This window comes from Delphinus delphis, chromosome 13 (assembly GCF_949987515.2).
Source record: "Delphinus delphis chromosome 13, mDelDel1.2, whole genome shotgun sequence".
NCBI classification, from domain to species: Eukaryota; Metazoa; Chordata; class Mammalia; order Artiodactyla; family Delphinidae; genus Delphinus; species Delphinus delphis.
In genome coordinates this window covers 8,769,317-8,795,661 of record NC_082695.1, presented here as the reverse complement: position 1 = coordinate 8,795,661, position 26,345 = coordinate 8,769,317, and the positions used below count along the sequence as shown (strand labels likewise).

At 40.8% G+C, this 26,345-nt stretch overlaps 1 protein-coding gene across 2 annotated transcripts; it reads left to right on the top strand.

Moving 5' to 3' along the window:
• The first annotated feature begins 3,130 nt into the window (after window positions 1–3,130).
• Window positions 3,131–24,055, top strand: PPP1CC (protein phosphatase 1 catalytic subunit gamma). Of its 2 annotated transcripts, XM_060028040.1 has the most exons (8): window positions 3,131–3,363; window positions 13,644–13,775; window positions 14,672–14,902; window positions 19,523–19,627; window positions 20,929–21,152; window positions 21,363–21,497; window positions 22,711–22,771; window positions 23,667–24,055. In XM_060028040.1, the coding sequence occupies exons 1-8, from the start codon at window positions 3,309–3,311 to the stop codon at window positions 23,735–23,737; spliced, it is 1,014 nt and encodes a 337-aa protein (XP_059884023.1). In that variant the 5' UTR covers window positions 3,131–3,308; the 3' UTR covers window positions 23,738–24,055. The 2 variants fall into 2 exon arrangements, with proteins under 2 accessions (XP_059884023.1, XP_059884022.1); XM_060028039.2 differs by lacking the exon at window positions 23,667–24,055 and having other exon boundaries at window positions 22,711–23,599.
• Window positions 24,056–26,345: the final 2,290 nt, after the last annotated feature.

Genomic DNA, 26,345 nt, shown 5'->3' with positions numbered 1-26,345 from the left:
CAGCCTTACACATTTTAGAAGAATTTGAGCTCATGACCAAACTTTAAAAACTGGAACATTTCATATCAAACTTCAGATGCCCAAGTTCTCCTGAAAACTCAAGTGGATCTGGCCCCAGTGGGCCCCAGTTTCCCACAGGGTCCCAACGGACTAGAGCTGGGGTGTGTGCTCTTCAGTTTATCAGTCACTATCCACCTGGCTTAATTCTTTCATGTTATCAGCCTGGTCCCTTTAGTCACTAAGATTCCCTCTCAAAGGCTAAAGTATCCTTAGGAATACTACTGGTTTTCAAATATTTTCACTACAGCCCCTCTCTTCAAACCTTACATGGAAGCTCAATGTCTAAAACAGATAATAGTGATAACAGTTCATTTTGATTGAGTGCTTACTGTGTGCCATGGTTCTGCTTTGGTTGACTCAAGGGTTTGGGGATCAGAACCCCATCAGGTCCCCATCATCTTCAGCAGGCCCTTAAGAAAACTCTGTGCATCCAAGGAAGACAGTTCAAAAAGTACATTTTTCTTCCTTTTTTTGGCCACGCCACGCAGCATGCAGGATCTTAGCTCCCTGACCAGGGATCAAACCCGTGCCCGCTGCAGTGGAAGCGGTGAGTCTTAACCACTGGACCACTAGGGAAGTCCCCCCACAGTACATTTTAATCCATTCTCCTCACTATAGGCAAACTAGAGGAGGGAAGAGACACTCCACCTGTTGGAACAGTAGCCTTTCTGGCAAATGTTTGTCTGCTAGTCCTTAGTGTTGATAACAGCAGAGAAAAGTCAATAGGCGATACATTCTTTCCTCCCAGAGCTATTGGCTATTTTCTGGGAGCCCTTCAGGCCTACCCTGTGAGCTCATGCCACTCTCGGGCTCAGAACCAGCTAATTCTCTTAGACATGTTTCAGCAAAACTGGACTCTAGAGGGGAGTTGCCTGGCAGAGAATGGCATGTGGACAGAAGCCCTCGCCGTGTCCCAGTCCAGTCTGAAGTTCTCCTCCAGCCCTGATGATGTCAGCAGAGGTTAACACACATGCTACTTTGAGCATGGAAATTTATGGTACTCTTATTGTCCATAGAGATATGTTTAGACCATTCCCACATTTGTTATGTGCTTAGTGTGTGCCAGAGTTGTGCTAGGTACTGGGGGTTTGCAGTGGGAATTTATTAAATATGAACAAGGGCTTTGGTTTCTGGCTGTCCTGACTTCCAGCTGTGGCTCTGAAACTTACTAGCTGTGTGACCTTCAGCAAACAACCTAGCCTCTGTGTCTCACTTCATCTGTAAAATGGGTGTGCTAGGAATAGTACATAATTCCTAGGATTATCTTGGGGATTCAGTGAGATAATTTTTGACACGTACAAAGAAAACAAGTGCAGTGTTTTTTTTTTCTCCACTAGTATTTATCAGAAGCTGCTATTTTTATTTGCGGCTTTTTTTGTCTGTCTGGCTTACTAGATGACTCTCCATGAGAGAAGGGCCTTGTCTTTCTCGCTCACCCCTGCTTCTCCGCCTAGAACAATGCCTGGCACAGAATAGGTGCTCCATAAATATTTGCTGAATGAACCGCTGTCTCTGATATTCCTGCTCTAATTGCCATTACCATAATGCGCTTTGGAGGAGCTTGTGGACTCCGGGGAGAGCCACCCTGACCTTGACAGCCAGCTGTTCACAGCGGCGCTGGGCATCAACTCTGATATCACCAACTGGGCTCTGTGCCCTGGGCTGACAAATGACACTTGTGTGTCTTCTGGTGAACAGAGCTACAGCGCGGGAGAGTGAGCTGGTGACTGGGGAAAGTGGAGTGAGCAGCTGAGCCAAGCAAGGGGAGCTCTGAACCCTAACGCCCTCAAACTGGCAGCAGGGAGGCCATAGGTCCATGTGCAAGGAGCCTGGGCCCCCCCCACCGCTTGGGCCCCCCCGGGGCGGGGGAAACACCGATTTTGAGATTGGATGCAATCACTTCGATGGCATTTCAGGATGGGAATTCGTGCATCCTGCGTGCCTTGAGAAACAAAATTAATTTCTCTAGGGGGAGGGAAAGGGCTTTGCAAACTGTGAAGCGCTGCAGGAAAAAGCAGTTCAATGAAAAAGTCAGGATGCAAGAGAGCAGATGTGTTTGCTGAGCATAAACTGCACTTCAAAACCAAGCTAGAAGAGACATATAGTCCCCAAAGGTGGCACATTTTGGAGGGGTCTCCGAGAGAGAGATGCACTTGGGGAGACTGGGAAGCCAAAGGAAATGGGCCAAAGTTTCCCGGGGTGTCTGTAGAACCCGGGACCCGCCCGCAATGCCCGTGGATGCACACTAGTTCTCCTCTTCCGGTCTCGAGCTCCGACGCGCGAAATCTGCAAATTCTCCCTTTATCTGCTGCACAAGCTCGCTCATCTTCGTTCTGGTTGGAATCAGGGTAACCGTTCCGATGATTATATAACTTCCCGAGTTCAAGAAAGACAATCCAAAGATAGGGATGATCAAATTTTTTTGAGGGTGGATTAAAAAAAATTTTCCCCAAATGTAAGTTACAGAGAGCACAAAAAACGTACATACAAATACCCATATTTCCACCACTCAGAAAGAATAACTGTTAACATTTTTATTTACCTAGGAGAAGAGTTTCTTTATTAGTCATCAAATAAACCTTTCCCTTTCCTCCAAATCCCAGCAAATCTGAAACCAAATAAAGTCAACCTACCTCTCTTTATTATCCTCCCTGTTCACCTCCACCCCAGATTTAACTTAAGGGGAGATTCCAGGGCTTCCGAATCCCCTCCGTGGGCTTTTCACATGGCCAGGTCTGCAAAACCTGGCCCCAGTGAACAGCGTCCCGCGGAGCCCACAATCCTCGAGTACACAGCTGCTTCTTCTCCTCCAACCCCAACTCCTGCGTGCAACTTTGTAACTCATGCTCCCGCCAGGAGGCCTATTTGCTCGGCCCGTTTGGCGGAAGGATTCCGCGCGCTATCGCAGTTACGTCAACTGTCTCCGCCCCCTTTCCGCGCTCTGGCCCCGCCCCCTCCCGGGTGCCATATGGCCCACAAAGAAGTCCCGGCCTTGCCGCTGCACTCCCCGCGCACATCCGTGCGCCGCCCGAGGCTGGCTAAGGAGTCGGCGGCCATTTTGTTCTTCTCGTGGTTCCAGTGGGGAGAGAAGGAGGAAGCAGGGAGTGGGGCGGTTGGGGGGGACCCGCCGCGGCTTTTGCCACCGCCGCCACCACCATCTCTGTGCTCGTGGCGTGGGAAAGGAGGTGTAAATCCCGGGCGCGAGCCGGCGGCGGCGCCACTGCGGGAGGGTCGGCGGTGGGAAGGCGATGGCGGATATAGATAAGCTCAACATCGACAGCATCATCCAACGGCTGCTGGAAGGTGAAGGGGGCGGCGGGCGGCTCCGGGGACTCGAGGGGGGAGGGGGATTTGGGAGGCCTTTTGGACTTGCAGCGCCGAGAGGAGTGAGCCCCGCGAGTTCGCCCGCGGGCCGGGGGCTGCAGCGGGAGGGAGGCTGCCCGGGGTTCCGCACTTGGGCCAACCCGCGGACACTCCTGGCTCCACTCATTCATTGCACGAGGGTGCAGCCGTCCTACTGGCCTTGAAATTTGAAAACTCCGCTCCCCACCCCCACGTTTCCGGTACGTACCCCAGTGCGCCCCGCACACCCGACCAATCTTTGGATGAAGGTTGGGGGCCCCAGTCCAACTTACAGGACGGCACGTTACGAACTTTCTGGTCCTCGTTCTCTTGGAAAGCAACATGATGGGGATATGGATTCCACCGGGCTTGGGGGCTTCTTTCCGATCCTGCTCATTTTTATTTTTTGTGAGGCTGGGGTCGAGGGGCCCATTACTTGTTATTTGGTGACGAACGTTCATATCTCAAGGGGATGTTGGAACTCATATTCTCCTGCCCTTCCAAATACTCTTTTTAAGTTGTCCTTATCTTGAAGAGGTCTCCGCGCTCTTTTCTGAACGTGCCTCTGAACCGAGAAGCCAGCAGTGATGACAGTTTCGTTAGGATCTTTCCAATGTGCCAGGCTCTGTAAGCGCTTTGCGTTCATCGGATAAATACAGTCATGATATTAGCCAGCGCTTCTAAAGCGCTTACTGTGTGTCAGGCATTTTTTGGAGCACTTTACACAGATTTCATGTAATACTCCCAACAACCTTACGAGGTAGGTGCTATTATATTTTACTGTTTTTCAGAGGAAGATAAGACTCAAAGAAGTGAAGTCACTTGACCAAGGTCACACAGTAACAGTCAAGTTTCAAACCCAGGCAGCCAGGAGCTAGAAGTCATTCAAGTCACCCTATGTATGAAGGAAGGAGGTGTCAAGTGGTTGAGCAAAGGTTAAAAAAAATCTTAAATATTGGCTGACCTAAGACTCGTGAGGTGCCTGGCGATTGATTTATATTGATGTGGGAGACGGATGAAATTCGGATTTTAAGGAGGGACGCCGAAATGAAATCACCCCTCACCACCCCCCAAATTCCAGAGTACATCTATCAATACTAACATCTAATTCCAAACTTTGAAAGAATTCAGATCCCTTTCTTAATTTGAATACTGGATAATGTAGATTTGGCTGAGTTTTAACTGCTTTTTGTCTTTGTACATTTCTAAGTATTGTTGGACTATAAATGCTGTGAGAGATGGAGTCGAGAGCATAAACAGTTGGACAGTTCTGGTGTTAGAATTTGCAGATCTTTTGTTTAAGTCATTAGAATGAAACTCCTAAAAATATCTCTTCTTAATCTCTGTAAGGTTTTTTCATTTTATAGTTTCTTAAAAGAAAAACCCATTAAATAGACCCCTGAAATGTTGCTGCCATTTGTGGGTGAAAACCTTATTTGTTCAGTACCTGGCATTTATTTAAGAACCACACTTTTTTTTTTTTGCACCTTCATGAATGTATTTATTTTCTCTTTTTATTATTATTATTGTTATTTTATACAGCAGGTTCTTATTAGTCATCAATTTTATACCCATCAGTGTATACATGTCAATCCCAATTGCCCAATTCAGCATACCACCATCCCCACCCACTGGGGTTTTCCCCCCTTGGTGTCCATATGCTTGTTCTCTACATCTGTGTCTCAACTTCTGCCCTGCAAACCGAAGAACCACACTTTTAATACTAGTTACTACAGTTCTTCGATTTATGTGAGGCAGCAGTGGGTCAGAAACGGATTAAACAGTTTGCAATAAGAAAAGAACTTAAAATTTTGTTTTTCATTCAAAAATTGTAAATTCTGCATATCTGTGGAGGGACACGTGCGACTAGTTAAGAGCTGGCTTTATTTCGTTGAGAAGGCAGGAAAAAATGGAATCTGTGGATTAGAAACATTAGAATTTTAAGATTAGGTAAGTCTTGTTAAGTCCAGGGTTGCCCATAACTCTGTATTCATATAACATTTTGTTAATTTTAATCTTGTTTTTTAAATTGTGCCAAGAAATTTGCCTTGATAAACTTGGATTATTTATAATGAGATCAGTCTTTGTTTATTAATAATTTCTATACATGTTTTGTACTTGAAAACCAGATTTTTTTTAACATTTCATTTTTTCATTGAAATTAATAAAGCATTGTGTTTTAATTCCTCCGGAATAAGCTAGCTGCTCAACAGACGTAAATTTCCTTCTTTTCTAGTCAGTGTTAAATGGGCAGGGAAAGGGTTGAAAATGATCCATTGAGAATATATATAATCCAAGGTAGAAAAGGTTGATAATTTCTGTGATTCCATTTTTTAATGCCCCACAAACTTTTTCCTGTAAAAATTTTAATTAAGATTTGAGTATATCTGAAAATGGAGGGAAATGTGAGTTTTGTGGCCTTGTTAGAATTGTTTACATGTTAGAGATTGTCTCCTTTTTTAAGGTGGAGGACTGTACAAGCTAAGTGAGAAGTAGTTCGGTAATAGTACTAAAAAGACCATTCAAAAGTGAAGTCTTATTTAGGAGAATACCGTGTTGGTTTTAGATTTTAGTCACTACAGCTTTGCAGTTCTTTTCTACTCTAAACTTTTTAGTGGATTTTCCTTAAGGAGGCATCACTTCTGCAACCCACCTGAGAAGATCTCTGCCTTGTGGGTGATAAAACCTTAAGGTTGTCACTCCTTCGTATCATTCATGTTCACTTATTTAAATAACTGCACAGTAAAACTTTGGATTTAGAGAATAAGCCAGCTGCTGATTTGTCTCATAGTCCTACTGTGTTGGAGAAAAGTGAGGTTTGAGGCAGAGTGACTTTGTAAGTGATCTCGTTCGGGGAGCGGTGATGGCTAGCTATTTTCTTGCAGAGCAGGCAGTTGTAACTTATTTTCACATCCTGATTTGCCAGAAGCATCTTGGCTCTGAAGCTGGCGGTTGTCAAACTGAAAGACTGTGCCAAGCTCTGCACAATTGCTTGACTTGCTTTAGTGATTTAAATATGACCTCAGCCCTGGCCCTCAGCGTTTACTAACATAATCCTCTGACTTGTAAAAGTAACCCATGTGTTTAGATATTCGGTGTGAAATGAAATATGTTTATATTGTAATGTTTAAAAGACAGGGGTCCTGAAGATAATAAAGGACAATCGTAATGGCAAAAAGAAAAAAAAAATCTTAAAATGCTGACCAAAGAAAACAAAAATAATCTTTCCTAATGAGACCTCTGCAATTATTTTTTCTTTACACATCAGATAATTTCACCCATTAGAGGCTTTTCTTGGAATCAATGATCATAGGGCATTTTGCTGATAAAGACAGTAATATTAAAGTAATGTGTTACTAATACTCTAAATTACAAGAAGTCTGTGTTGTGAGCCCCCTGCTCTTCCCACCCCTCCCGCATGTCAGTTGTATGCCGCATCCTCTCCTATAAGGTAAGGCAAGAAAGCTCTTTTAGAGGCATGATCAGAAGCTTACACCAATCCTAAACCACAGCATGGAAAGGATTACTCTCCTTGTGCCCACAGTGCTTCCTCGCCTGTCAGTAGCAGGAGGCAGCAGTGAAATCTAATGGGATGGTGTGTGTCATTCTGTTGTGCTTGAGGGAGGGAATGTTAGACCCAGCAGTGAAATCTAACGGGGTGGTGTGTGTCATTCTGTTGTGCTTGAGGGAGGGAATGTTAGCCCTAGGAGCAGGAGGCCAGGCTTTCCTCCTCCAAGCTGGGGAAATGCATGCCATGCTGCGCCATGCATTTGTAGCCCGTCTGCGGTAGAGGTTGGTGAGATTGTTTTATATCTGGGAAACTGCAGTCCTATAATAACCTATTCTGCAAAAGTATGTGCCAGTGCCAGTCAGTCTGCTTGACTAGGGTGAGGATTACTGATCTTGAAGCAGGGAAATCATTTCACTTAATTTACCATCACGGCTGTTAGTAGACCTTAAAGATTGAATTGTGAAGGAGATAATATTCTGATATGAATTGTTTTGTAAATGAGGAAGCTGGAAAATCTTATTCAAGAAGAAAAAGGAAGGATTCAATCTCTTTGGAGTTTAGAATTCTGGGACAAATTTTTATGTTTTAGGATCAGACCACTGTATCCAAAGCATGTAAAAATAGATGATTTACTTAATGGTCTTGATGTTTTATCTGAAATCTCCAATTTCACCCCTACTCTGGGGTTTACTGGCATCCCTCATCTAGAGGAGAGTGTATGTCACTGATATTAAGGCTTATGAAAATGAAAACCACTCATTACAAACGTAGGTTCAGATGTGAAGTCTAATCAGTGGTAGTTTATCAGAATTGGTGGCTAGACTGTAGAGAGTTAAACATTTTTCAATAAATTGGCTTCACTCTAGATGTAGAAAACTCAACGTTCTTTACTGAGAGCAATAGACAGTGTTTTGCAGCTATATCCTGATTATCTGCCTTGAGAAAATTGGTATCACCTTTAAATGCCCAAAGTATAACACCAGCAGTTAGGAAAGTCAGGATGGGGGAGGGGTGGTTTAGAAATTAAGATGGCCAGAAAGTGGATGTCTTCCTGCTGGTGACTTTGCAGAGAAACCAAGTGATTCTCGATTAACATTTTTGTGGCTTATATTTTTTGTAGAAAAGAACTCCATTGTTTGCAGGAAAGTTTTAATGTTACAAATATTCACTGTTTTTTGTTTGCTTTGGTTTGAGGTTTTATTTTCCTAAATCTGTCAGATATTGTGAGGTTATTGATTGTCACTGAAATGAATATGATGTGGTATATTGTTAAGATTGCCACTTACTTTAATAGGATTATCTTGTTAGCAAAATCTCTGTTGATTTATTTTTACACCGGTTGTGCCAGTTTTAGGTTTTAAAACTTGATTATAGTTCAGCTGAGGCTTTTTGGTGGGTATGCTATTCCTTTTCTATGATCTTCTTCTTCTTTTCTTTTTTTTTTTTTTTTTTTTTTTTTTTGCGATACATGGGCCTCTCACTGTTGTGGCCTCTCCCGCTGCGGAGCACAGGCTCCGGACGTGCAGGCTCAGCGGCCATGGCTCACAGGCCTAGCTTCTCCGCGGCATGTGGGATCTTCCCCGACCGGGGCACGAACCCATGTCCCCTGCACCGGCAGGCGGACTCTCAACAACTGCGCCACCAGGGAAGCCCTATGATCTTCTTTTAACAGTTAAGGGGCAAGAAGAATACTTGCTTATTCCTCATAAATAATCCCAGAGTAGTCTTAAATTTCCCTGTATGGTTTTCATCTCTGCTTTGTTACCAGGCTGTCAGAAAAGTTAATGTTGTTTTGTGAGAAAAAGCTGGCATTGCATATAATCACCAATGACATTCTTTTATTATATCAGGTTTTTATCAGTTTGATTTCAGTAAAATTGCATGGGAGTTTTTATCATGTGCTCATGTTAGTGATTTGCCAGATAAATAAATGATCAGATAAGTCAGAACAGAGCAGTCCTTGCTGGTAACAGCCATAGTGCATTTTTTCCTGAATCTACCATTTTAACCAGATAAAGAAAAGTTTTCGCTCAAAAATCACACGTTTGGGAATTCCCTGGCGGTCCAGTGGTTAGGACTTTGAGCTCTCACTGTCGAGGGCTCGGGTTCAATCACTGGTCTGGGAACTAAGATCCCATAGCTGTTCCCCCACAAGTCGCACGGTGCAGTAGAAAAAAGAGAGAGAAGTCACACGTTTAAGATCTAAGTTTCAGATCTAAGTTGACCATTTTGATATATCAATCACTAACCTACCTATGTTCACTGTGCCTGCTGATTTTATTTCCATGCAGTGCCTAGCACCTGGACTTATGAGAAACATTCCACCTGGAAAATGGAATTCATATTTGTTGGAATATTTTGGATTCTGTTGGCAATTGTTGAAATGATTTGATACATGCAATTTGAACTACTACTTAGGAAGGTATCATGAGGAGACAGCCCTTGAGTTTCCCACCTAGGGTCTCCTTTTTGTGTAGGTTTCTCCCATCATGCACAGAGCACAGTGAGGGTTTTAAACCATGAAGTAGTGACTGCTTTTATTGAGCAGAGCTGTACTGTTTGCATATTTTCTTTGTAGCTAATAGCGATAAAGTAGATATTCAAGGCTTTGTGTTTTTAATGGTATTGAAGATGTCCCTGAGATAAACTTTTAGTTTTATAGTTTTTATGGATGGCTAGTTTTAGCTACAGCGTTTATAATAATCTGCGGTTACCTAGTTTGTCTTATTTTGTGCATCCTCCACTAGAATGTAAACCTCTCAAGAAAAAGGACAGAGTTGTCTGTCCTGTTGCCCGGGTATCCCCAGCATCCAACACAAGGTCTGGCATGTAGTGGTGCCCAGCAACTATTTTGTTGAATATTTGAATGAAGCATGGTAAAAATGAATATTGAAAGTCTTAAACAGATTACATCATTTAGTTCTTATTTAATGCTTCCTGTATGTAAGGATGCCTTATGATTTTATATCCCATATCAAATTTTTCTTAGGGAGCGATGTATGTTGGAGTTTCAGTAGTTTGCCCTATAAAAACTCCTTTGGTTTAGAAGTTTAATGAAGAACAGATTCCTTTTTTTTCACTTTTTCATCTTTATTATTGCTTATGAATTTGTAAAATGACAAAAACAGTTATGTGCTAAACTAGAAACTCTAGTAAAGCCTATGGGGAAATGACACTATTGCTTTGTAATTTTAAGGCACAGACACAATTTTTGTTCTTGTTTTTTGCTAATCAAAAGTATATAGCTTGAGGGCTTCCCTGGTGGCGCAGTGGTTGAGAGTCCACCTGCTGATGCAGGGGACACAGGTTCGTGCCCCGGTCCGGGAAGATCCCACATGCCGCGGAGTGGCTGGGCCCGTGAGCCATGGCCGCTGAGCCTACATGTCCGGAGCCTGTGCTCCGCAACAGGAGAGGCCACAACAGTGAGAGGCCCGCGTACTGCAAAAAAAAAAAGTATATAGCTTGGAATGCACGCTAATTTTAATGCCACAAATTAACAGAGATTTATTCAGACTTCATGCATGCAACAGATTTTGTGCACCTACCATGTACTGACCATGGGCATGTACACTGCAGAGCAAGTGATGTGGTCCTGGCGTTTACATTCTACCAGGAGGTCCAGATGAATAGGTGGAAGCAGACTGGCAATTATAATACACAGTATGTGCTGGGCGGTGACCAGGTGTTGTGAGAGCATTTCAGAAAGCATAAAGCAGGCTTGTTGAGGGGAGAGGAGATAGCTAAGAGAGGTTTTCCAGAGTGAAGTGATATCTAAGCGGTCATGAAAAATGAGCAGGTATTCGCCAGTTGGTAGATGGTTTTGGCAGTTTCTATTTTTATAATTTTATTTTTTGAGCTAATTGTAGGGAATTTAAGAAGCTTTGGGACTATGTTGTTTTTAATGAGTGCTGTTCATCAAATATAAAATATATCTTGATTTGTTCTGGAAAAACTGCATTTAATCCTCACTCCAATGCCTATATGTGGAATGTAGAAAAATGGTACAGATGAACCTGTTGCAAGGCAGAAGAAGTAGAGACACAGAGGTAGAGAACAAACTGTGGACACCAAGGGGCAGGGGGTGGGTGGTGGATGAATTGGGAGATTGGGATTAACACATACACACTAATAGGTATAAAACAGGTAACTAATGAGAACCTGCTGTATAGCACAGGGATCTCTACTTCACTTTGTTGTACAGTAGAAACTAACACAACATTATAAAACAACAGTACCCCAATTAAAAAAAAATTCTCACTCCACATTAGGAATACTTTTTAAATTGTCAGTACTGTTCTTTACTAATCTCTATACACTCCCACTTGAGGGACAAGCAGAATAAGAGGACTAAAATTACCATGAACTATGTCTAATGGTGGTAGTGGGAAGCCTCCAAATCCAGTAAAATTTATATTAGCATTGATTTAATCTGATGGCATTGGTGTAATATGATAGCATTCATATTAAAAGAATAGCCTGTGTGTTCCTTATAGGTGTAAGTCAGTTATTACATATTCTCCCAAAAGACTTAGAGTGGGCTGTTCACTTACAGGTGTGGGGGCTCTTCTGAAAAAGATTCTGGTTGAAACCAGAAGCATCTAGGAGTCCCCTAGCCAAAAATAAAGTTTCCTGTTGGGCAGTCTGCCCAAGCTTCTGGCTGACTTGTGGTAAAATCACTAATGATTGGGGTTTTCTGGCCAGTGAAGCAGGGATCCCACCATCTTTCCATTGGGAGTGTTTCTTGAATTCTCTCCTTTGTGTGTCTAGAGAGAAAAAATTACTTTGGTTCTGAAAAAAAAATCATTTTTTGTTGTACAAATAGCTCAGTTGCTGTTGTAAATATTATATATGTGTCTATTTTGCATAATTCCCTCAAAAGATTATCCTTACTATGCTTTCCCTTTAATTGCTTCTTGTTTCTTAATATTTGATCAGAATGAGACTGGCAGTCATTTAGTTTAGTTAACATATTTTGGAGTCCAAAGAGGTGATTTTCCCAAGCTATAAAATCAAGACAGAAACTTGGGGCTTCTGGCTCCCAGTTCAGTGCACTCAACATTTTCTTTTTTTTGTGCCCTTCAAGAGTTTGACTCTTCTCACGTGTCATCCTTTCTTATTTATTGCCTTTCATTGAAAAAAAATAACACCCTTCCATTTCTGCTCAAAACTTGTTTCTTCAGGGAATTCAGTTTCAGTGGCTATTCAGGCTGAAGGATGGCTTCCCCTAAGACAGTATTTCTCAAACTTGGACACAGCCCTTTTTAATGGAAAAAAATTCTCAACAGGCATCAGAGTTTATTACTTGTAGTTTTTATTACTCTGTAATGTTACTTAGATATTTACAGAACAAAGCTAGATACAAACCAGTTAAACCTGTTGCTCTTGTTCAGCTATTAGGCCAAATGATTTTGTGATTTTGAATATAAAGCAAGCCTCCAAAACTGATAAAATTTAAATTAACAGCATTGATTTAATCTGCTCATCACTTTATATTGGGTTTAATGGTGGAAAGATGTAGTGTAGCCTTAGTTTTGTATTTAGTCTGGTCTGGAGTTTTTGCTTCAATTCTAATTTGGAGAATGCTTGCTTTCATAAGTCTTTTATACATAACAAGTATTAAGACTTTGTGAGTTTTTGGCAAGCAGGCCAGTTCATAACTGTGAAATTAAGGTAAATTTAGCAATTCAGTGCTATTTATTATGTATTTAATAACTGTCTAGTCTGTTACAACTGGAATCAAAACAATTTTATTTCCTGCTACTACTTACCTGCTGATAAATGAATTGTTATAAGGCCAGAGGATATCTTGTACTTCACTTTGATAGTACTTCACTTTGATAGTAAGTAGCACTCAGAGTGCTCTGATGCGGGCACTTGGGAGTTTAGGACACTTGGTGCTGTGCCATGATTTCTTTTTGCCTTTTCTCAATTTTAATCTGTTCAAATTACTAGGATACCTTTCTCACAGCACACGCTGACATCCTTTGCCCTGTAGAGGCATGATTGTATTCACAAATGCAGGCCCAGAAAGTTGCACAGCAAAATATGCACAGCAAGCATACAGTGTCTTTTAATGAAATGAAAACAACACTTAAGTTTTTTCATAGATAAATCTGGGACCCTTGAGAGACCTGTGGACCTCTGAAAAACACTGATTGAGAGGGGAGATGAGCATTTCCAATCTCACATTTTAAAACGAGGAATTCTTAGAACCAACTCAGTAACATGACAAACTCTAAAATCTCCTGCTACACAAATACTAATTCATTTATAAGGCTGGAGAAGGGAAGACAAGACAGAGAGGCAAAAAGAGCTGGCCTGGTGGGCGGGTTATAGGTGAACCAGGCCAGTTGTATGTCTTGGATGCAGAACTGAGGCCTTGAGCTGTGCCCAGGGGGAGTCTGATTTCGCAAGCGATAAGACTTTTCTAACAGTATTCATACACAGAGAGGTTGACCCCTTGATCAGGATACTGTAAAGAAGTCTTACCTTGGTGTAGAAAATGCAACTAAATCTCTGAAATCCTGTCTTAAGATTTTAAGATTGTAATTAGGCATTAAAATCATGTTCTTTGTAAGTGTCCTGAAAATAAAGCCTAGCCAGAAAGTAGTTAAACTATGTTTTTGCCTCCTCTTTATTTAAAACTTCTACCTTTTCCGATATTTCTAATTTTTACGTTAAATCTTATTTTGACTTCTCTTGACTGAATTGGGGTTTTTCTCCCCTACAGTGAGAGGGTCCAAGCCTGGTAAGAATGTCCAGCTACAGGAGAATGAAATCAGAGGACTGTGCTTGAAGTCCAGAGAGATCTTTCTCAGTCAGCCTATCCTACTAGAACTTGAAGCACCACTCAAAATATGTGGTAAGTTTTGGCACACTAACAGTTATCTTTGGTTACGTGATTGATGGACTGAGTCAAGGATATATAGATGACCTTGTGTTAGCCAACAAAATCATTTACTATTTATGAGTAACCTGGAACTACTTAAAATTAAATAATTGTAGCTTTAGAATAAATACCTCTAATGGACTTAATGTGCTTAGACGTACTTCGCATTTTCTTAAAATTATTTCACTAAACGAATATAAACATTGCAGAAGAAAGGAAAGAAATGAAACAGAATGGAGAGCCAAAAAAAGGCCTGAATTATGAGTATATAGGGATTATATTTAAGCTTAAAGCAACACTGGTTATGCCTAAAAATATGCCATTTTGTAGTTCTGTTTCTACATGATAAATACAGATAACTGGTATAAAAACTAAACTCTATCTGAGAAATACTATATTTATTCTTCTAACATATTTGACTGCATTGATGAATCTTGTGGTGTTTGTTTTTGTTTTTAAGTAAAATGCTCTTTGGCATTATCTAGCAGGGAGACATTGAAAGCCAGATGCATTGGTGGGTGTACTGTGTGTACACCTTTGTTCACACCGGGCCAGGGCTTGTTAAGAGTGCAGCACTTCTGCTGACACGGTCCCCAGAGACTGAGCTGTGGGAGATCTGATATTGATCGGCCAACCTGAAAGGAAAACCGTGTTACTTGGCAAGAAGCCCTGCCTAGGCATTAATAATCCTTTCCATAAAATAAATTCTCAATTAGTTGAGTTTTGTGTGAGAGTCTGGATACACACATACACTTAAAATTATCACTAAGCTCAGTTGAACTAAATATGATACAAGTTTGGAAATTAGTAATGTTAGTGGTCTGGACTATATGTATGAAGACAGTATGTAACAGAATTCTTGCTTCTAGGTGATATCCATGGACAATACTATGATTTGCTTCGACTTTTTGAGTACGGTGGTTTCCCACCAGAAAGCAACTACCTGTTTCTTGGGGACTATGTGGACAGGGGAAAGCAGTCATTGGAGACTATTTGCCTCTTATTGGCTTACAAAATCAAATATCCCGAGAATTTTTTTCTTCTCAGAGGAAACCACGAATGTGCCAGCATCAATAGAATTTATGGATTTTATGATGAATGTAAGTACTTTCTACGTCTAAGGAAGATTTACTCAAATTGAGATTCTTGGTCATAAACTGAACATATTTCTGTTAGGATTTGCGAGTTTAGATGTAGTGTTGTAATTTCTCATGTTTACTATTTCATTAACTTGTTTTTATCCTGGTTTTTCTTTCTTGGTGTAAAGAATAGCACTCATTGCCATATAATAATCCCCTGGATTCTTGTATGATGTGATGATTAGATTAGGAAGTAGCAATCACAGTGATGATTTCTTTAAGATAATTTTTGTGATGAATAGTCACAGATAATTTAATTCTTAGTACAACTCTGAGAATCTGTCCATATAATTACCTTCGTTTTTGACAACTTTGAGATAAAATCTGATTTTGTAAACTTCATCCATCTTAAGTGTACAATTCAGTGATTAAGTGAATTCATAGTTCTGCAACCATCACCACAGCCCTATGCAAGCACTAATTACTTTCTGTCTCTATAGGTTTGCCTTTTCTAGACATTTCATGTAAATGGAAACTTGCAATATACAAATAATTACTTTTTGTAATTTGTAATATAGTTTTTTTCCTTCTGGCACATCTGCACCCCAGGAAAAATAGCAGTTACTATCTGAAATTGTGCTGAAAGGAGAAAACAAAATTGGGGGGGGGGGAAGCTAATTAAAAATATTTGTAGGGCTTCCCTGGTGGCGCAGTGGTTGAGAGTCCGCCTACCAATGCAGGGGACACGGGTTCGTGCCGCGGTCCGCGGAGCGGCTGGGCCAGTGAGCCATGGCCGCTGAGCCTGCGTGTCCAGAGCCTGTGCTCCGCAATGGGAGAGGCCACAACAGTGAGAGGCCCGCGTACCGCAAAAAAAAAAAATTTTTTTTACAAGTCTTTTTTTTTTTTTTAATTTTTAAAATTTATTTATTCTTTTATTGTTTATTTTTGGCTGAGTTGGGTCTTTGTTGTTGCTCACAGGCTTTCTCTAGTTGCGGAGAGCAGGGCTATTCTTCGTTGCAGTGCACGGGCCTCTCATTACAGTGGCTTCTCGTTGTGGAGCACGGGCTCTAGGCGCACAGGCTTCAGTAGTTGTGGCTCGTGGGCTCTAGAACGCAGGCTGAGTAGTTGTGGCGCACGGGCTTAGTTGCTCCATGGCATGTGGGATCTTCCCGGATCAGGGCTCGAACCCATGTCCCCCACATTGGCAGGTGGATTCTTAACCACTGCGCCACCAGGGAAGTCCCAGAAACAAGTTTCTTAAAGCCTTGAAAATAATCAGTTTTGGTGGAGAGTTTTATTGTTGGTGCTGCTGTTTTTAAGTAACTATAAAATTTTTTTTTTTTTAATTTAAAAAAAATCCTTACCTCCATCTTCCTTTTGTATTCATCATTTCTGCCAGCAGGAGGGTTCAGGCTGGGAGGAAAAGGAATTTGAATTACTAGCACTTGCCAGTATAATTATAACAAGACTGGTAAAGCATTGTCACTGTGACCCTCCCCTAGACTGTAATAATAACCTATAGTCTCTCAGGGTATGGTGTTTTTCCATCTCAGTTTCACATAGATGTGTTCAGCTAGCGTATTTGTTAGAAGTACATTGCTAGAAAGGTTATGTTTATAGACTTGGCCCTCGTACTCGCAACCTCTTACATGACTATATATGTATGTCTATGGCCCTGAGACCCAGCTCATAAGATGAGGCTAGAGGAAATTAGCTATACTTCAGTAAAAAATTAAAACAAAACAAAACAGGATGAGGCAGGAGGGATTACCAAGAAGAAAAATACTGTGGTTTCTGAACTGACTGGGACACCTGAGTTGGGCAGGAAAGATACTTGATATTGACAATGAGTCTATTAGAGAAGTACTAGTAAGGCAGTTAGTTACTACTCCTTAGGTAATGAAATGAGAGGCAGAGAATTTTATAATTTTGTTTTAGGTATTTGTTACAGGTACTACTTTTTAGAACAGGTTCCTTTTTACACAGCTGTTAGCAAGTATTTTGTTGTTTTCATTAACGAAGTTCAAATCCATAAGATCTCTTCCTTGTGGCATATATCCTAGTCTAAAGGTATTGGCTACATCATTTTTGTTTCTGTTTAATGTGAGGCCCTATGATTTAGAAGGTCAGCACTGATTGGAATTAGTTTTGACTCTTGTTCGTCCTTAAGACTGATGTAATGACCTTGTACTCCAGCTTTCCCCTCTCCCATCAGGCAGGTATAATTTGTGGGCCTAAAAGTGTTCTTGACTTAGGTGGCTTTCAGTTGATGCTTTGCTGACTTTTTTTAAAAACCTTGATAATTTTTTAAAAATTTTATTGTACTGAAAAATTTTATTCAAATGGAAATTTCCATGGAACAATTTAAAAACCACTGTTTTATGTGGTAGACTTATTTCCTAAGTGTAACAAGCACTCTGTGCTACAATTTCTCCCTCCACCCCCAATTTTATGACTGTAGTCCTGGAATAGCCGAGGTATCTGTTGTTGGATAAAATGTGAATGTGTGTTATACTTTTCTGATACCAGAGCTGTCTGGTCTATAGTAATAGGAAACTGCATTAGGGGTTCTGGCTCAGAATCTGAGGATTTGGAAGCTTGAAGAGACCTTGGCAATTATCCAGGAATCCTGGAGCCAGATGCTCCTAGTGGTCTGAAGTGGCCTTAGGGAGGAAGTGTAGAGAGGAGAGGAAGCAGGAGCCCAGGACTTAGTTAAGATGCTCAGAGACAACAGGAGGAAGAATCTTAATTTTTTTTTAATTTATTTATTTTTGACTGCATTGGGTCTTTGTTGCTGTGTGCGGGCTTTTGCTAGTTGCGGTGAGCAGGGGCTACTCTGCGTCGTGGTGCGCGGGCTTCTCATTGCGGTGGCTTCTCTTGTTGCGGAGCATGGCCTCTAGGCCCGCGGGCTTCAGTAGTTGTGGCACACAGGCTCAGTAGTTGTGGCTTGTGGGCTCTAGAGCGCAGGCTCACTAGCTGTGGGATACGGGCTTTGTTGCTCCGCGGCATGTGAGATCTTCCTGGACCAGGGCTGGAACCTGTGTCCCCTGCATTGGCAGGCGGATTCTTAACCACTGAGCCACCAGGGAAGCCCAAGGATCTTAATTTTTGATAGAGAAGCCAACAAAAATAGCAAAGGAATCCATAAGAGTAGCTGGAGTGCGTTGTGAAACTAAAGAATCAAGGAGTGAAGCAGATTTCAAGAAGGAAGAGAATCTGTTGGCACTGGCAAATGCAGCATCTGAGCAAAGGAAGAATCTAGGGGAGCCATTGGAATGTTGTTCAGAGACAGGCTTCAGTAGAAAATGGAGACAGAACCAAATCACTTTTATACATAGGGGTTAGGACAGCCCAGCCCTGTTCTTGTATTATTACCATTGTTGGAAATTGGAGGTGCACAGGTTCCCCTTCAGGCTTTTGTAGAGAGGAATTCCGTTAGGCTTCCAGAAAACTCCAGTGAAGGAAGATGTGGGACAAAGGGAATTAGTGGCCTCCAAAGAAATACAAAACAGGGTGAACCATGGTGAGGGTTATACCCAGTCATAGAGAAACGTAAACGATTAGGAGAAAAAACAGAAATCCTCCTCTGCAAAGGGAGAAGTCAAACGTTTGTTGAATTTGCATTGCGTTTCAAACCTGTGCTAAACTTTCTCCCTGACTTGATTTGCTGTGGAGTGGAAGATGTGGTTCAGGAAGCCTGTTGCTTGGGCCCTTCTCGAACTCAAAAGAAGGGGTACATTGAAAGCTGTAAACCTTTCAGTATCCACAGGATGAAAATGGAGAAGAGACCGAGGACAAATTTGGTTTAGGAGTAAGATTGTGCTTTTAACTTTAGTGCTTTTAACCTTAGTATGGAGTGTACAGGAGACGAAGGCACCCTAACAATTGGGTCTTCCTCATCCAATTCAGAAAGATTTGTATTTCCAGGGTTTATGAGTGGGTTTTTTACTCAAAACATAGTTTTCCTGTGGAAAGCACACAGTGACTCCAGAATGCATGGAATATATGGGTTGGTGAGGTGGGAATATAACCACTCTGTAACGTTTTTGGTGGGGGGGGGGGCATTCTCAGTGTTTGTGCAGCATGTTAGGGCTATCCTGGTGTGCCTGCAATAAGCAGTCTGCATTCCTCTGTAGTCGCTGTGCTTCCTACTAGAATATTTAGGGGGGGTGGGAATTAAATGGTTCCAGTAGCTTATTGAGGGTGGTGGTAGATGAGATGGGTGTTAACTCTCAGAGGCTTCCTCAGAAGGAAGATTATAATGGCACATGTGTGAGTTCTTAGTTGCCTTTAGAAATAGGAACCTACTTGCAGGTTGAGAGTGGACAAGACAGACTAGATTTCAAACAGAGTTGGTGTTATCAAATAATTGTTGAGGTTTAATGGTTATCCTTAATCATTATATCTGGAATTCTGATTTCAGACTTCCATGGAATTTTAAAATACTTCATATGACACTGTAAGTTGTTGCTTATAAATCAGACATCTCCAAGTATTATATATATTTGATTCTCTCTTTTTTAATAAAAGCATAGTTTTTGTTTACTTAAGGTAGTCAAAACCTTGCCTTGGAGGACTTGTCCTGCGGGAATGTACCTACAGAACACCAGTCTCTTTTTAACCATCCCAAAATTTTTACAGGTAAAAGAAGATATAACATTAAACTATGGAAAACTTTCACAGACTGCTTTAACTGTTTACCGATAGCAGCCATCGTGGATGAGAAAATATTCTGCTGTCATGGAGGTATGCGGGCTGATTTTAATTCCACATAGATTTTGATCTCTTCTAAGGAGTGTACACTTTGATATTTATCATCCCAATGAGTTAGCATTGGGATGACTTCCTCTGTCAGGTAACTCCTATGTTGCTGTGTTAAATCTTGGGTCCACTTTGGCACATCCAGGATCATTTGGATACAAGTCCAGAGTACCCAATTGATTTGTTACAGGGAATTAAGGGTTCTGTAACAGCTTTGAAAATAGAGCAAAAGGATTTTTGAATATAAAATTAAACAATTAATATGCTGTACCATAGATCCTCTAGGATACTGAATATGTGAATAGACTTCTCCTTGGTCTGTTTTTGATCCTTTCAGAAATTTTTCGACTTAGATGTTAAAAGTTATTTTGCTTGGTGGTTGTGCTGTATATTATGTAATTAAAATAATAATTGCAAAGAGGATTTCTTTTCATCTGTGATCAGAAATTAGACAACCATCAGAGCCAACTCACTATATTTTAATAAATCCACTATCCCTGCCTTCCTTATATACTTAAACTGGTTTTGGTAGAGTTGGGCATGTGATTTTAAACTCATATGAGAGTCGGCTACATCTGAGCTGGTCTGATAGATTTTATGGTCCTTGGACAGCGCCGGTTTCCTAGAAAGCTACATCACCTGAGTGTCTGCATCCTCTATGCCCAGTCACTACAAATGGTCACCAGGGTGCTCTGTATGTTGAGGTAACTTTCCATATGCTATTTAAGCACACTGTACCTTGCAAATTAGTGCATGTAATAAGTTCCAGTGCCCCCCGTGTCTTTTGGGTTTTTTTTTTTTTGTGGTACGCGGGCCTCTCACTGTTGTGGCCTCTCCCGTTGCGGAGCAAGACTCCGGACGCGCAGGCTCAGCGTCCATGGCTCACGGGCCCAGCCGCTCCGCGGCATGTAGGGATCTTCCCAGACCAGGGCACGAACCCGTGTCCCCTGCATCGGCAGGCGGACTCTCAACCACTGCACCACCAGGGAAGCACCCCCCCCTTTTTTTAACCAAAGCTAAATAAGAAAATGTAGCCAAAGATTTAATGTAAGCCTTTGTAAGAGTCCCTGGGTGTCTCTGTAGACAAATGGAGCTGTTAAAGTGGTAACATCCTTTTTATTTATTTATTTTTTTAAGTGGTAAGGAGCATTGCTACATGAGCCTTTATTTTTATTATTATTTTTTTAATTTTTGAATTTTATTTTATTTATTTTTTTATACAGCAGGTCTAACATCCTTTTTAAAGTTCTGTTTCCTTCATTTTTTTTTTTTTTTTCACTTAATAGGTTTATCACCAGATCTTCAATCTATGGAGCAGATTCGGCGAATTATGCGACCAACTGATGTACCAGATCAAGGTCTTCTTTGTGATCTTTTGTGGTCTGACCCCGATAAAGATGTCTTAGGCTGGGGTGAAAATGACAGAGGAGTGTCCTTCACATTTGGTGCAGAAGTGGTTGCAAAATTTCTCCATAAGCATGATTTGGATCTTATATGTAGAGCCCATCAGGTATTGATTTTGAATTTTACATGTACACTTAAGAGCATGTGTGTGAGCACAGATTCTCCTTGTTGATTTTGGTGGGTAGGTATTGCTTATTTATACAAAACGTCTCTGGAAGTGTGACCTACAGGATATCAGGCTCAACGGGAAACTGAAGAGTGGTTTTACCCACCTAAAATTTGCACCTCCTTATACTGAAAATGTTTTCTCTCCAAGGTGGTTGAAGATGGATATGAATTTTTTGCAAAGAGGCAGTTGGTCACTCTGTTTTCTGCACCCAATTATTGTGGAGAGTTTGACAATGCAGGTGCCATGATGAGTGTGGACGAAACACTAATGTGTTCTTTTCAGGTAGAGGATGCTTTCAGCATTGTGTCCTTTTATTATGTCTGAATTTTACTGATTTTTTTAAAAAGTGCTACTTTCTGCCTACTATTCATTTATGTTGAGTAGACTGAATTTTTATTTTCCCTTAACTGGTGTTTGTCCTAGTTCAGTAATGAGTGAATTCCTTTTAAAGGAAAAAAATTATCATAGAACCCTTCCTCCAGTGTTGAATTTAACTGTTTTTACATTATTTAAATACATAAAAACCACAATATATTAGCTTCGTATGCTTATGGCTCCTTTACTACAAGTCTAAAACTACAGTGTCAGTGCAACGTTCAGCTAAAATTAAATCACCACTTGAACGTGAAAGTAATACTGACTGCCATGTGCCAGATGTGCTATGTAATTACTCACTTCTCCCACCACTTTTCTCTAGTCTAATTTCTATAAAACCTCTTATTGATTCACCATGACATCATTTGGCCTTCACTTGGCACAAAAGAATCATTTACACATAAAGTCTACCTCAGTCTTTTTCTCATTCACTTGTTATGAATAAACTTGTATGACTTCAGGCTAGCCCAATCATAACAAAAATACAGCCACTGAAGTCATGTGGCAGTCATCAGTTAACTGAATTTAAAACAGGTGTTTTTTGTGTTTAACCAAGTATCAGGGAGAGCTTGCAGCTCCCAGAGATTGTGATAGGATTCCCTAGGGCAGGGGTCCCCAACCCCCGGGGCCAAGTTAGGAACCTGGCTGCACTGGGTGAGCGACTGAGGCTTCATTTGCCACTCTCCATCGTTCTTCATCCATCGCTTGCATTACCGCCTGAACTATCGCCGCCAGCCCCGCCCTGTGGAAAAACTGTCTTCCACGAAACCGGTCCCTGGTGCCAAAAAGGTTGGGAACTGCTGCCCTAGGGGTTTGAGGGATACTATTCTAAAGAACTCCCCCACCACCACCCATCAGAAGGGATACCTAAAGGTGTGACTTCCAAAAATTGTCATTTTATCCAGAGGCAAAATTTGTTCAGCTCATATATCTTAGCTGTTCATCAGAGCATTTATTACCAAAATGTTTGTCAGCTTGGTTTGTATTAATATGCCAGTGGGGCCTTCCAAGTTGTTGGGTCAGTTTTAAACAAAAAACTTTCTAACAAAAGATTTGAGTGAAATGTAAGATTTGAGGTTGAGTGTATTCCTAAAATGCATGGTCTTTTGAATCTTTGCAGATTTTAAAACCTGCAGAAAAAAAGAAGCCGAATGCCACGAGGCCCGTAACACCTCCAAGGGGTATGATCACAAAGCAAGCAAAGAAATAGATGTCATTTTGACACTGCCTAGTTCGGACTTGTAACATATAGTGTATAACCTTCATTTTTAAAAGTGTAATGTGTATTGGTCAGCTTGCTCAAAAAGTGTTTGTGGGCCCCCCCTTCCATTTTTGACTTAATGAATAGTATTTGCTGGTTATAACAGCAAATGAAAGACTCTCCACTCCCAAGGAAAAATGTTTTGTTTTGTTTAGTTCTCTGTTCCTTTTTGCAAACAACTTTGATGATGGTGTTAAAGCTGTACACCCCAGGACATTTTATCCTTTCTAAGGGGTTGAGTGTACAACTGATCTTTTTTTTAAATTCAGTACAGCCCATGAATAATGTAAATGCTCACTTTCTTTAGGATATAAAGAGAGCCCTAGGGTGCTCAATCTGTACATGTTATTGTCATAAAATGCATATTGTTGGATACAAACCACTGTGAACTCTATTTTTGTTTTTTGTTTTCAAAGGGATTGCTTTTTTTCTCATTGTCTTATCATGTACAAGCTAGTTTTTATAGCTATCAACATTAGGAGTAACTTTCAACCTTGCCAGCATCACTGGTATGTATATTTAATTAAAGCACACTTTCCCCTGTGATATACTTAAAATGACGATTAAAGCCATTATTTTAAATGTTTGTGACTCTTTCCTGAAGCCAAAGTTCCTGTTGAAATATATATTGACACTCCCCTAAGTACAAGGTGGCATGGTTGTGTACATCTGCCGCCTTTATGGGGATTCAAAAACAGGTTTTTGAGTTTGAATAGCAATTAGTAACATAGTGCTGTTTAAGCTATTAATGATTAAAGTTAATAACATTTTGTACAATTTCCATATAGCCTATTCATTAAGTAATCTTTTTACAGTTACATCAGGCCCGAACCCGTCCATTCAGAAAGCTTCAAATTATAGAAACAATACTGTTCTATACGAGTGACTGATTATGCTTTCTTTGGCCTACATTCTTTATTCTGCGGTGAAGTTGAGGCTTATAAGTCAAAACAAAGGAACTAACTTACTATCCAGCAGTTTATACAGAACTCACAGTATCTATGACTTTTTTAAACTAAGATCTGTTAAAAAGAAATCTGTTTCAACAGATGACCATGTACAATACCATGTGGTGAAAATAAATTCAGACTTATTAAATGATCAACTTGTTAAATTCTCTCAGTGTCAGTTTATCAGCACAATACACACAGGAGAACTGTTGATGGCATATTGAGTAGCCTTTAATGAATAAATTGCTCTGGAAACCACACAGTTTCAATTTGGATTTGTCTTCCTTCAAATAGTCTGTTTTCCAAGATGGATTATAATATGGATGCTCACATTCTTCGAGTTCTTACCTGGATATAACTAAGTTTCTGAAGTAGAGCAATGAGATTGAACTATCTTCCCCTACTATTTAGGGAGGTGTGGGACTTAGTGAGTTGTGACATCATCTGTATACATAGTTTTCTTTTTATCTGGGTTCATTTGAACTTGGCAGCAAAATTCAAGAACTACTTTTAAAATTATTATAAATCAACCACCAGTGTTTTTATACACAGACCTTTGCTCTCTTCTCCCTTCCCTGATTCATATGGAACACAGTGTTGTGTCCTTTTACATTTGTCACAAGTGTGTCGAATGCGTATTAATCTCTCAAGTACATTAAAAGTGGGTGGAGGGAGTGTCATTTGGAAAGCACTTTCTTTTATCAAAAACTGGTGTCTCTTAGGGAGTTGGGAGAGGACCTCCTAGTGAGGGATTGTTTGAACTGACATTTGCTTGTGGAGAGAAGAGAGAAGAGCAAAGTCTGCACTACAAGCTCTGGCCCTGAGGCATAGTCTGTGTCCTTACCCACAGTATGCTCCTGACTTGAAGGAGGATGACCTCGTGAGCTCTAGCTCCTTCCTGCTCCATGTTTGTGACAAATTCAGAGTTTGCATTATTTTACTTATGATATTCTCCCAGATCTCTTTGACTACAAGAAGAAGAAGATGAACAATAATTGGTGTCAGTTTCATAAATCTTTAATCTATGCCCTGGACATTATCAATTGTATCACTTGTAGGATTTCAAAATCCTATAAAGTTGTAAAATTGGGCCATTTATAACCCATTGGGCTTGGATTATAAAGTGTGGAGTGTATTATCTAGCTTAAAATTCTTCCAAAAAGAACAGGCATAGCACTGGTTAAGTAGAGAACAAAATCAGTCTTTGGTTTTAGGACATAAGATCTTAGGAGAGACTCAAGTAATTTGAAACTAGTATGTGATGATAGAACTCGAGGCTTTGCCTTGTAAATCCCAATCTGCACTGACCTTACTTTCTCATTTGTCCTTTATCTCCGTGTGCAGTTGAGGTCACATCTGCCTTTATAAGCTAGTGGTTGTACTCAGTCCAGGTCCTGGCTCCTCCCCAGCTGTGTGATTTGAGTGTGTGACTTAAATGCTGAGCCACAGTGTCCCTAGCTATAAAACAGGGACAGTATCTGCCTCTCATTGTGAATCACTGAATGAAGTAATGAGATATGTTCAGAAGAATGCCTGACTCAGAATAGTATTCAGTAAATATATGCTATTTGTTGGCTTATAATTTATCCCAGTTGTTTCATGTGTATGAATATCTCAGTTGGCTGAGTTCTAAGTAGCACCTGCCTTTTGTTTGTAGCCCTAGTATGACCTGACACTGAGCCATAGCTAGCTACACATTTCTTTCTCCTTTTTTTTTTTTAACTTCTTTGGTTGCGCTGGATCTTAGTTGCGGCTCGCCAGCTCTTTAATTGCGGCACGCATGTGCGATCCTTTTACCCGACCAGGGATCGAACCCGGGCCCCCTGCATTGGGAACGTGGAGTCTTAACCACTGTGCTGTCAGTGGTGTCCCTAGCAAAGCATTTCTGAGCACTGACTGCATACAGAATACCTATAGATATTTTCAGCAGATACAAAAGAAATAACTAGGAAATGAATTTGTTGCAATTATTAGTGTAATTTTTTCAATTCTAGTTTTTTTTTAAGTATTTTATAAAGTATTTCAGTTCTCAAGTTAATAGCACCATTACAAAACCATTCAGAAAGACAGGTATTGCCATCCTTATGTAGCTAGATAGTCAACATAATACGTTTAAACCCATTCACAGAAATTACTGATTTGTACCTACTGGATTAGGCTTGCCCACATCTGTCTGCAGTAAACAGCAGATTCTAACATAGCATCTTGTTCTTCAGGCGCTTGATATAAGACTAGAGGCATTTCAAGTAACATACACATAAGTGGAATATATGAGACATGGGAGCTGGGAACAAATGACTGCTGATCCATGAAGATGGCACAGGATTTAGACTGCTGGAAAGGAAGAGAACCTAAGTTTCCCAGTGTGGAGCCATGATGAAAGGTTGAAAGAAAACCCAGTTTGTGGGGAAGTGAAGATGTAAGATCAACCAGTACAGCTAAGACAAGGTGGGCATCTTGGTAGCTGAGAAAGGCAAAAGCCATTGCAAGGAGGTGCTACATGAAAAATGTTAGGTTTATTTTGACAGAAACACCCTCGAAGGT

Bases quoted from the DNA above. Each gene is read 5' to 3' on its own strand.
- PPP1CC (XM_060028040.1), top strand. From the start codon at position 3,309: ATGGCGGATATAGATAAGCTCAACATCGACAGCATCATCCAACGGCTG. The intron at 13,776-14,671 runs GTAAGTTTTGGC...TCTTGCTTCTAG, and splicing joins AGCACCACTCAAAATATGTG to GTGATATCCATGGACAATAC. The intron at 14,903-19,522 runs GTAAGTACTTTC...AAATTTTTACAG, and splicing joins TTATGGATTTTATGATGAAT to GTAAAAGAAGATATAACATT.